This window comes from Triticum urartu, chromosome 2 (assembly GCF_003073215.2).
Source record: "Triticum urartu cultivar G1812 chromosome 2, Tu2.1, whole genome shotgun sequence".
NCBI lineage: Eukaryota > Viridiplantae > Streptophyta > Magnoliopsida > Poales > Poaceae > Triticum > Triticum urartu.
In genome coordinates, this window is record NC_053023.1 from 39,528,193 (window position 1) to 39,540,172 (window position 11,980).

Genomic DNA, 11,980 nt, shown 5'->3' on the forward strand with positions numbered 1-11,980 from the left:
AAAAACTCAACGGAATACATCTAAGTGAATGGTAATAGTACCGTTGAACTAGGTGATCAAATCCCCACACAAAAAAAAGAACTAGGTGATCAAATGATAAGCATCAAAGATACCAATCATGAGGTGTTGTGCGTAAATGAGAAGCAAAACAAAAAGGTAAAAGTTTCAAGCTGGATGACCGGCCAAACTTTCGGCCGGCTTGCGCACCATGATGGCCCCAGCGTCCACAAAACACCCCTCGCGCAAAACACAATGGCACAACGATAGCAACACCTTCTCATAGACGAACCCCCCATGTATGGCCCACCGTCCTAGCAAATTTTGCCTTGATTTTTTGCTGGGACGATGGTCTTTTTTGCTGCAACGGGCAGTGAGTTTTGCTGGAAGCGGCGATTAATTTTGCTGGAACCAGGTTTCAGAGGTAATGGGACGGACGCATGGCGAGCTACCACCGGTGACGCAAAAAAAGAAGCTGCAATCAGAGATGGTGCATGCGGCAACCAGCTAAGAGCAACATGCTCGCCCGATGCTGCAACCCGCCGACAGGGACAACTAACGCGGCAGCGCAAGGTGACTACCCACCGGCTAAGCGTGAAGGGAAGGAAAAGATGCTACCCAGCAAAGGGCGAGGAAGATAGAATCAGGGGGAATCAACAGTGCAAAGGGCTCCAATCTGACGGATGCACGGCGACCGGCCCAAAATGCGCCTACCAGTGCCCTGATGAAAAACGAGTCTCGGAACAATTCATTATCACAATAATATTGTTCTCGCACAAACAATTACATTCACCAACTCTGACAACCTCTTCTCATGTAAAGTCAGCCGCCTGGGAAGTAAAACCTCTGCCAACCAGAAGACTAGCCCAATCAACCCCCAGCAGATAACAAAAAGATTTGCAGAAAAATAGCCCGCAATAATGTCCATGAAAACTCCAACCGCCTCTTTAGAGTGGTCAAACCCACACGAAAGACCTAACACGTAGAAGAATATGACCATCAACCAATAACCCAGGGTGGGGGATGAAAAAGCTGCTCGATCACAACTCTCGCTATTCACACGTTAGTCGGCACTCTACACCTACACGATGAACTGCCCTCATCTTCGACAGTACATCACAGGACCGAAAAAGGCAGCGCATCAAATGGCAGCACCTGAAAAGAAAAGGGAGCGTTAAATCCATTGAAGCTTACAGCTTATTGAACGAGTGTCGGGTGATATGGTGAGTTACATGGTGCATGGGGATCACCATGCGCTCCAAGAAATGGTGGCTCGTGATGCGCCGGATGTTCTTCAATGTATTCAAAAGAACATCAAAGAATCAGTTAGGAAGTATGCGCATCTCATGCACTATTCAGGGCCTGCTGCAACTGAGCAAATGATGATGGATGGATCCTGCTGATGGCAGCATTGAAAGTCGAATCCCCGTGGTGAGCTGCACATGCCTTCAAGTTCTCCCTTAGTATGTTCTCTAGCGAAGCTTGTTTGATCGGATCTAAATCCTTTGCCTGATCAAGGGAATTGTCAGAATATGTGCCTAATAATCTAATTATTCAGAAAAGAGATGTTCAAAGAAACACAGCTCACTTGTCGCTTTTTCAAGAATTTGCTGGAGTAACCTGAATTATCATTTCCAAGCCAAGAAGAGCTTGTAATATCGCCACTGCAAATATTGTACCAATAATTAATTACGCATAGAATTGAGAGAGGCCTTAAATATTTATAATTGAAATAGACAAGCTAAAGTCATAGTAATATATCAGTACAATACTACACCTAGAATCATCCTCGGTCTTTACTTCACGGCCCCCAATAATAACAGTCGTGCAAACACTGCATAAAATCATATAACTTATGAGCAACAAACTACCAGCCAACAACAGAGTCTTAATTTCAATTATGATCACCAGAAATGTCCTACCTTAATATATCATCAAGTTTGTCGATGACTTGAGGTATCTGCAAGGTCAAAACTACAGAGAGAGCCATTGCGTATTCCTTCTGCTGTATAGCAGATGCATTGTCCACCTGTCCAATGATATAGCGCTTGTTAAACAGCAACGCATAAACAAGTGGGACTTCAAGAATTTAAAAGTGCATTCCAACGTCTAAAACATATTAAGACTTATCTAATTGGACATGCTAATCCTGTCAGTAAACACAAAGACATATTAAGACTTATCTAATTGGACATGCTAATCCTGTCAGTAAACACAAACTGCGCACATTATCTGAACAGTAGACGCAACGTTTCGTTGACAATGCAAGCATGTTGACAATATCTGCTTGCCAATGTTTAAGCATTGGACCAACAGATTTACTGATTTCATGAGTTTGATCATATGCACAGCATATTTTTGTAAAAAAACATGTCCAAGTCAGTATCACCTGGTAAGGTTTAGCACTGAAGCAACGAACATATTTACTGGTTTAGCGAGTTTGATCATACACATAATATTTTCGTAAACACATGCGTAAATCAAATGGTGGCAGTAAAAGAACCTACTTCATTACCCACTTGGAGAGAAAGCATTAATTGACACATCAATCTCAGTCCAATAAACAGGGAAATGCTGCAACATGTACCTTATCAATCCACATATCAACCAAAGAGAGTAGCAGATTATCCTTTAGAGATATCCCTGACTGTTGAATGTTTGCCAAAAGGGTAGGCTCTGATAATAGCTGTGCCGAAAAGTTTGTATTCATCACCAAAAGCCTAGCAAGAATTGCTCCAGAGGATGCACGTACAGTTGTCCTAGAAGGGTTATGCTCATCATCTCGACTCAAAGATATGAAGATAAGTTTCTAAGAGGTTGGCATGAATAAACAAGTCAGAATGATGAAGTATCATTTGAACATTCCAGACTTGAGACCAAGTAACCAACCACATAAGTACCTGAAGAGCACTGGATATCAAAGGTGGAGCTTCCTGAGGAAAGAGCTGCACCCAAAAGCTCCAATTAGATAGATACAAAAAAAAGTGAGGAAAAAAGAAAGATAACTCCTAATTGTAATGTGTTGACGTAAAAAGAAACAGGCACCTGCAGTTTCATCACATGGTATTACGACCTAACTTCCACAAATAAAATGGCCATTAATTAGTTCCCAGAGCATTTATTCCTTAACCCTGATGCAAACAGGGAGAACAGTGTTCATGGTAGTAAGAAACTTAGGTTCCCCGGCATTCTGCTAAGATGATGGTCAAGATTGCTATAAGACCATGTGTAATGTTTCAAAAAACTTGGTGCTAAGAACAGCCTTAGACCCAGGCTCAGCTGTTGCATCATTCCGATGCTAAGAGAGTTTCCTTGGAGTTGTTGAATCCTGAACTACAGCCGAGTCCAGGGATTGAAATAATCTTTCCTTCCAGCACACTGCTCTCTCACATATCATTGCTCTTTCATATCCCAGTTAAAGTAGACAAAATTTGAGCTTCTTTATCTATCTAATGGGTCCCATGAAGAGAAGCTATACGTTTGACAGGTTTTCCTTTTCTTAGACCTAGCTCATGTTGTTTGCTATCCTTGACTCAGCATTAAATGAATCATAGATAGGTAAAGTTCTGCAGAAAGTCAGGTTGCTTCAAAATGGAAAATAAATAATAACCTGAATAAGAAGATCAATGACTGGAAGTGTGGTGAGAAGTCCCTTGTCATTTACATTTCTAACAATAGTATCAAGAACATTCGCCAAACTTGTACCGTGGCTTTTTAAAAATTCTGATCCACCAAAAATTGTGTAATCCTCAATTATGTTGACCGCGACCTGCATCATTCAAAAGGTCAAGAAAACAAAACCCTCCAAATCATTAATCGTGGCATGCAATATAAGGAAACAATCCAAATGACACGGAGTAGGTTTACTTTGTGCTGCTACAACAACAACTAAGCCTTTAGTCCCAAACAAGTTGGGGTAGGCTAGAGCTGAAACCCATAAGATTTCAGACTGTACTGCTACCTATGACAAAAATCAAACTGTACTTACGAACAAATTTTTCCAGTAAAAAAGTAAGTGCCATCCTAGAAGGCCAAACTATTTCAGCTTTAAGTAGCAAGTATTATTAATGTTCAGGAAATCTTTAGCTGGTAACTGCTCGGTCAGCTGGCGATAAGGGAATAATCGGCTGATTTAATCAGCCGATAAATCAGTTAACCGTCTGATAAATCAGTTAATCGGCTGATAAATCAGTTAATCGGCCGATAAATCAGTTAACCGTCCTATAAATCAGATAATCGGCTACTCAGTGACCCACGGAGTAGGGATTAACCATCCGGTTAACTAATTTATTGACCAATATTTTGAACAATGAATTCATTATGAATAACTATATGATTATATCGAAATACAGTAGTTTTGTCTCAGAATATTTCCATAATACTCCCTCCATCCCAAAATTCTTGTCTTAGATTTGTCTAAATATGGATGTATCAAGTCACGTTTTAGTATCGGATACATCCGTATCTAGACTAATCTAAGACAAGAATTTTGGGACGGAGGGAGTAGTATTAATATTCTGCATGTTTTGAACATGTATGTTTCGGAGTGCATCAGTGCCTAAAATTTTATGTGACCAAGGATGTTTGCCTCTTCTGTTTTTTGGGGTGGGCAGGTGTGTATTCTAACCTCCAGATGGTCGAAGCTTCTATTCACAATGCCCACAAGATAAGGGAATAAATCCATCAGTTGAGGTACAATAGATGGGGCATTCGAAAGGGTTGCTTCCCACAACTGCATTATTAATCTCAATGTTAGATAATTTGCGCAAGTGCATGCAAGCTCATCGGTATGGACTTGGTTAAGAACTACTTACCAGAACACTGTCCTCGAGAAGATTAAGAGCATCAGGGCTATCAACATTTACACCACTTTGCAGTATAGGCATAAGCATGTGATAAGAAAGAGGCGACTGGTATCCAAGAGAAGAAACAAAAGTTCGAAGTGCTGTTAGCAGTTGAATCTGTAACAAGCTTTCACCAGCAGATTCATCCCAGATCTGGAAAAACACACTCAAATTAGAATAACTAATTAATTCGTGCAGCAGGAACAAAATCTGCATTGTCATTTAACAACTGATAAACTCTTTCAATAAGTTAGTTAAAAGCTGATACTATTACTTTTAGAAGTTGATAGCCAGTTGAAATTGTGAAGGTAAACTGAAGAAATCTCATTGCTTGAAAAGGCTAATTTCTCTCTTCTCTCTTCTGAATTTCCGAATTCAACAAATGGTACAATTTGAATCATAAAATGCATAAACAGCTGAGCTCAAAATAAGTATGCTTTGTCATCAGTCCATGAATAGAGTACAGCCAAAATGATAATTGTCTTTCTAGCACATATTCAGAACAAAATGCCTGAGCTATACCTTCTGGAAAAATTGTGATAACTGACTTGCAAATGGAATAACCTTGTCTCCGACATGTTCAAGAAGAACTGAGATGAAATTCAACACTTGCACCTACATAAAAATAAAAGGAAAATATTTAGGTAAGATAATGTTTGCCAGGCATGGGTTGACAAGTAACATAAAGATGACGTTCAAAATGGTACAGTGGGTCAATGATCCACTTAGAACCCTTGCATAAACGACAGGTGAAGGAAACAAAAGATGTACTATGGGAATCCAAACCTTAGAATCAAATTCTTGGACATCTTCTGTCAACTTGAAACACATTGTCCAACATGTTGGAAGACATTCAAACAAATCAAGTTCTGAAAAGCTAGATTCTTGGAAAAGATAACACAGAGAAGAGCATGCTGCTAGCTGAAAGTAGAACAGCGTGAACCAAGTTATTAAACAAAGTAGATGAATATATGGAAATGACTCGTATTCAAGGAATCGTAAACGCAAAGCATACCCTGACAGCTATGTCATTATCCTGCAGCAATGCAACCAAAGCACGGTAGACCAATTTCCGTGTGTCACCCTTGATCTGCAAAACTACAATTATCAGAAGCTGAAGATGCGAGGAACCTACAGACCGTCAACTAAAACTCTGATATTAGTAATGTTTAGCTTTTCTAATACAATGATAGAAGAGTGAACCTCAGAAATCCATTGCCCAAGTAGCAATGCAACTTTTCGACGAATGATACGCATATTGGGATGACCATTTGAAATTTCTATGGATAGAGATCCATGGAACCTGTAGAAATAAAATTAAAAAAAAACTAAGGAAAGGCAGTGAAGCAGGATTTGCTCTAGCTATTGATCTTGCAACAAACTTAGCTGTCCCATCAAAAGGAAATCAATGCATAGTCCTTAATGCATATGAACATACAAATGCAACATCCAGAAGCATATGCAAACAGCTGTATAAAGCCTGATCAAATTTTACTAAATAATTTAAACAATTACAAAGATCAGCATGGATTAAATGAGCACCATACATCCAACCTTTTTGCAAGTAAATACAGATACATTGTTGCTATTTAACTTACCATTCATTAAAACTGAGGTAATTTGAAAGTTCATAATACACATGCCCGGCAGCTGTATAAGCAGCATCCTTCAGAAGCATTCCAGATGTAACATCTGTTTCGAGTGGTGGAGAAACAGACATGGCTTCTTGAAGAATTGAAACAACAACTGGAGCTAGTAGCTGGAAACAAATGATTATGTAAGCATCGCAACATTCAGCAGACTCGCAGGACAGTTAAAAAGAATGTTATAATGTGCATGCCTCTCGGTAGTTCTCAAAGATGACAATGAAGAGGGCTTCAGCACATGGCCGTTGTTTCTCAGTCCACTGGACCAAATTCTGCTCATGATGAAAGGATTCAGGATTCTCTGACCATTCCTCCAGATCTTTTGCTGTATAAATAAAGTATCTGCACAAGAATTGGTAAGTTCCTGAATCCAAGAAGGCTGTCAAAATCCCAAGCAAAAACGTGAAGGCACAAATACTAGAAAACAATCCCCTAATCTCAGGAATTTGTGTATACATGTAGCGTGCATGCAAAAAAATTTACAAAAAAAACAATAATAATATATTCTATTGTTTTATATACTGCAGTAGTCCACAATCCTTAAGGCGATTCATCAAGAATGTTACATTATATGCTTTTGGTGCAGAAATAAAGTGTGCTCTGTAGCTCACAGCAGCGTTTTTGTGTACCATTATATGTTTTAATGTTTATAGCATTTCTAAAGACTAACTAGCATAAAAAATGCACTTACATGTTATTTGCCATATATGGAACTGTCATAAGGAAGTTTACTTCAGCAGGTCATAGCTTAATATGCTTTAATAATCACAAAAGAGCAACAGCTCCTAGCTAATCTATTTTTGCAATTCTTAAATTCAAGGTTTCATCATAAGGACTTTAAATCATTTCACTCCTGCAGAATATAACACGGTTGGCCAAAGGATGTCCTCGTCCAGCATTAATGCATCACAAAAGACCAACAGCTCCTGGCTAATCTATTTTTGCAATTCTTCCATTCAAGGTTCATCATAAGGAAGGGGAGCCTTGACGCAGCGGTAAAGCTGTTGCCTTGTGACCATGAGGTGGTCATGGGTTCGAGTCCTAGAAACAGCCTCTTGCAGAAATGCAGGGAAAGGGTGCGTACAAAGACCCAAAGTGGTCGGACCGAGCTAAGTGCACCGGGCTGCCCTTTTTTTTAAGGTTCATCATAAGGATTTTTACTATTTTCTTCTGCGGAATACAAAATGGTTGGTGGTTGTGTACAAAAAGACCCAAAGTGATCGGACCCTTCCCCGGACCCTGCAAAAGCGGGAGCTACATGCACCGGGCTGCCCTTTTTTTTAAGGTTCATAAGGATTTTGAATTATTTTCTTCTGTGGAATATAAAATGGCAGGCTAAAAGATGTCCTCGTCCAGCATTAATGCATCTGTTTAGTTAAAAGGAGGTCTAGTCATATACTAACTTACACAAACTTGAGCTGTTTATGTTGATGCTTGCCAAAGATAAAAAAAACATGCAAACTAGTAGTATTGCAATAATCTTCCCATAAAAAATAATATAAACATGCTATTTTTACTCAGAACATTACCTCCTTATTAAAATGTTGCAAAGCAACACAACTCGATCACCAGGCAAAACAACCTTCAGCATGTCACTAGCCACTGCTGCAAAGTTTTTTTTCTTTTGCTCCAGGCTTAAAGGTTGTGCACTTTCATTGATGACGCGACCTGTGGCACTTGGTTTGTACTCTTTGCATTCTGATACAGTTTTAACCAAAACCATGCATTGTATAAGAAACTCCTCAAAGGATGCGCCAGCCTGTTCGGGATTTGTGATTATATTCAAACAGAAGTCAACTGTAGCAGGAAGCACAGTTTGGTGTACGAAAGAATATGGATGTCTGCCTTGTAAGGTGACAAGGACTTTCATCAACTTAGTGCATGCCCTTTTTGCAAATTCCCATAGTTTAGCTTGCTTATCTTTAAAGGACGAGTCTGTCAAGTAAAATACAATAAGGAACAATTTACTCGTGAGAACTGAACTGAAATCAATCAGCACGCCACACTTGACATGTCAGACAAACTAACATCGGAGAGGAACGTCCAAACAAAGGTTTAACTTCATGAGCAGATATAAACAAGGGCCATTTATATAAATAAGACTGTTATGTTCTTCAAGTTTTCTGGAGAGCAAAAGGAATGATTCAATCACAGATTCAGTTTCTTGCATGTTCCGCAAACAAAAAACAGTTTTCGTTTCTTGAATGTTCTCAAAAAAAGTTTCAGTCTCTTGCTGTGAGATTTAATGACCAGGTCAAATAAAAATGCAGGACAACAAGATACTAGAACCGTAACAGTTAATACTTGAAATGCTAGATATAGATTATGATGGATTATTATTTGGTGAAGCCAGAGCAGTTTCTGTCTATTAGATCAAGACTACAAAAGAAGAGAGAATAATTCACTTAAAATTACAAGAGAAAAACATAACTTACAATAAGGAAGAAGGGATTGAATGGCACTCAAAACTGTTGGACATACTTCCCTGACCTGCCAGACTTCCTGCAAATTAAAATAACTATTTACGACTTTTGTTTCCTCGACCAGCTGATGAAGATCATATAACAGTCTGTCTAAGTATGAGCAACAAAATAACAGCAAATATGACTACCTGCGCTGTTGTTGAATCACTTGCATAACCTGAAAAAATTAGTTGCCGGATGATCTTTAAACAAAGCAACCAACGGTCGCATATCAAGATTAGATCGTTTGATTGCTCCAAAATGGAATCTAAGTCATTCCTCTGAGAGAGCATAGAAAGATTTTGCAATATAGTCTGCACGTCACTCTTCCAAAGGTTCCAGGTATACTCGAACAAGTGGCTAGTAATCTGCATACGAAAAAAATATGAATTAGAACATAAGACCGACATCATGGTCAGAATTTTAGGTCATTACTGTTTTATGCTCAACAAAATTTGCAAAAAAAAAAAAAAATCAAAAGCAAGCTGCATGAATTCATGCTTTGAGAAAACAGTAACACAAATGCTATGGATGGCATGTCTCTTGCCATGCTTTGAGAAAACAGTAACATAGATGATGTGGATAGCATGTCTCTTGATCAATTCAGGAACTACTCCCTCCGTCCCAAAATAAGTGACTCAACTTTAGACTAACTCAGAAGTTAGTGTAAAGTTGAGTCACTTATTTTGGGGCGGAAGGAGTATTTGATAGCAAAGAAAGGTTCAACTTATAATAATCCTCTGGCTTAGCACTTAAGATGACTTAACATGCTTGAATTCAAAAGAAATAGTGGAGTTAATACACATCTGCTAATGTTGTGTGCCTGTGTGCGACGATGCACATTACGGGCCAACTAGCTGGTACTATGCCAAACTAATAATTTGAAACCCGGAAAATCAAGAGTGATACTACTTATAGATGGATATGTGATTTTTGCAAAATCAAATACCTCAGCATAATTCCTCTGATCAACAGCAAGCCGTTTAGTTGACAGCTCCTTTAAAGTTCGAAATAAGACCATAAACACACGATGTGAAGCAAGAACATCAGCAGATTGCAGTTGTTGTGCCAATATAGAGAAAAGGTCCCGCCTGAATGATATGACCGTGAGCAACACCTCAATTCATGTGGAAGATAGTTGACAAGAATTGTGCTAAAAACGCTTACCATTCTCTTGGGTAATCCAAGCGTGCAATCTTCGAGATTAGTACAGCTAGCTGAAGTGCAATCTACATTACAACATTAAGATAACATACTCGCATTAATAAACATGATGTCCGTTTGATATCATAAGATCACGTATAATACATGTTATCTAGTCTGCACCTGGTTATTCTCCTCTCGTATGTTTAGCAAAAGATTTTTACGAAGGTGGTCCTTCTCCTCATTGCTAATTCCACTACAACAGATAATGCAAATTGGCAGTGACATGTCAGAGTTCGTTAACAAGGTGCCAAGTGTTATCGAAATAAAAGTAACAGCATAAATTCTACTTCGGATGTGCAGAGTTAGGCTTATACAAAAAATCTCCAGTTGTATTACTCCATGGAGAGGTGATCTATAACAAAATTAATATGGTAGTGGATCAGCTACTGCTCTTTCCTGTTGGACACCATCAGCCACAATTCGATAGTTTAAGTTAGGACTCAGGATTATCAGACTAAGACAAGGACATTTGACAATAAAGCAATACAATTATTCTAACACCGCCGTATAGACAATAAGAAGCATAGGCAGAGCCACAGGGTCTCGATCACAGTATGATGCTCTGACACACATTGCCATTTCTGGCAGCAAAAACACTCAAGGATTCACAATTAACCAATGGAACTAAACATAGGCTCACCAGGAATCCCGGCAGGCCCACCATAGTGGTTGATGGCCTGATGCTACTCTTAACAAATTTACTCCATAGAGAGGTTATCTAGAACACATTTGATTTACAGTGGATCAGCTATTGTTCCTTCCTGCTGGAAACCATCAGCTATTTTGCTCCGGAGTATTATGTCAGAACTATCAACGAGACGACGACTCAAAGAAAACAGCATCAAACATTAAAGCAACACCAAGTATATATACAAGTATTCTAGCACCGCCGTGTTGACAGTAGGAAGCTTAGGCAGAGAGCCTAAATTCACAGCATGATGAGATTCTAGCGCACATTGTCACTACTGTCAGCAAAAACACTTGGAGAAAACACTGAATGAATCATAATTAACCAGCGGAGCTGAACAGAGAGGCTCACTAGGAATCCCGGCGAGTCCGCCAGTAGCGGTTGATGCTGTTCTTGAAATAAACCGTGGCGAGCAGGCGCACGTCCTCGCGGCAGGACGAGCCCCTGGCGGAGATGATCTCCTGCAGAAGCACCAGATCAGCAAGTCAGCACGCTCGGACCCCATGGCACCGCTCCCCAATCGCCCGCAGATCGGGGCGCGCCCCGGAGGAGGAAAAGCCCTAGGGCCCGTCCCCCCGCGAGGCGAATGAGCGGAGGGGCGGGAGGCGCGGGAATGGGGCGGCTTACCAGGAGGCAGGAGCAGAAGCCGGGGCGGGGCTCGCACTGCGCGAGGGCCGACTCGGCGGGGTGCCGCGTCGCCTCGTCGGCGCTGAGCGAGTTGGCGAGGACCGCGTACATGGTCGGCACGTCGCCGGCGGAGAGGGCCATGCTGTCCCCCGACCAGCGGCGGCCGCGGACGGGGAGGGCGGCGGCGGCGGCGGCGGCGGTTACTGGGAAGAAATGATCGGAGAGGAAGGAAGGTCGCGTGGGGTTGCGAGCGGAAGAAGGGAAGAAAGGGTGCGGAAGAAGGCTGAGGAGGCCTGGGACCTCCTGGACGGCCGAAGACGTCTACTCTTCCGTAATACGTATTCCAAGGTTTACGTTTTCGTTCCGGAAATACGCCTCCTGCTGCTCACCGTCCGTGGCCGCACGACGTACGCTCTGATTCACGCCAATTCCCGTCAAAAGAAAGAAAATTTTGGCACATATAATAAACCAATACATGTGTTTAATTCCCGTGATTATGAAAATAACCAT

General features: G+C 40.7%; 1 protein-coding gene across 1 annotated transcript; it reads right to left on the reverse strand.

Moving 5' to 3' along the window:
* Positions 1 to 722: 722 nt before the first annotated feature.
* LOC125535502 (importin-11) lies at positions 723 to 11,751 on the reverse strand. The gene is made up of 24 exons (XM_048698564.1): positions 11,471 to 11,751; positions 11,195 to 11,304; positions 10,276 to 10,348; positions 10,117 to 10,178; positions 9,899 to 10,040; positions 9,099 to 9,317; positions 8,923 to 8,989; positions 8,017 to 8,422; positions 6,682 to 6,829; positions 6,440 to 6,600; positions 6,045 to 6,144; positions 5,857 to 5,931; positions 5,628 to 5,762; positions 5,364 to 5,456; positions 4,812 to 4,994; positions 4,625 to 4,729; positions 3,608 to 3,766; positions 2,898 to 2,942; positions 2,585 to 2,806; positions 1,920 to 2,026; positions 1,775 to 1,831; positions 1,586 to 1,661; positions 1,230 to 1,506; positions 723 to 1,152 (listed from the first exon to the last, which is right to left on the reverse strand). Exons 1-23 carry the CDS (start codon positions 11,609 to 11,611, stop codon positions 1,342 to 1,344), a joined length of 3,051 nt encoding a protein of 1,016 aa, XP_048554521.1. The 5' UTR covers positions 11,612 to 11,751; the 3' UTR covers positions 723 to 1,152; positions 1,230 to 1,341.
* Positions 11,752 to 11,980: the final 229 nt, after the last annotated feature.

Bases quoted from the DNA above. Each gene is read 5' to 3' on its own strand.
- LOC125535502 (XM_048698564.1), bottom strand. From the start codon at position 11,611: ATGGCCCTCTCCGCCGGCGACGTGCCGACCATGTACGCGGTCCTCGCC. The intron at 3,767-4,624 runs GTTAGAATACAC...TGAATGATGCAG, and splicing joins GAAGCTTCGACCATCTGGAG to GTCGCGGTCAACATAATTGA. The intron at 2,027-2,584 runs GTACATGTTGCA...ATCATTGGACAG, and splicing joins TTGATATGTGGATTGATAAG to GTGGACAATGCATCTGCTAT.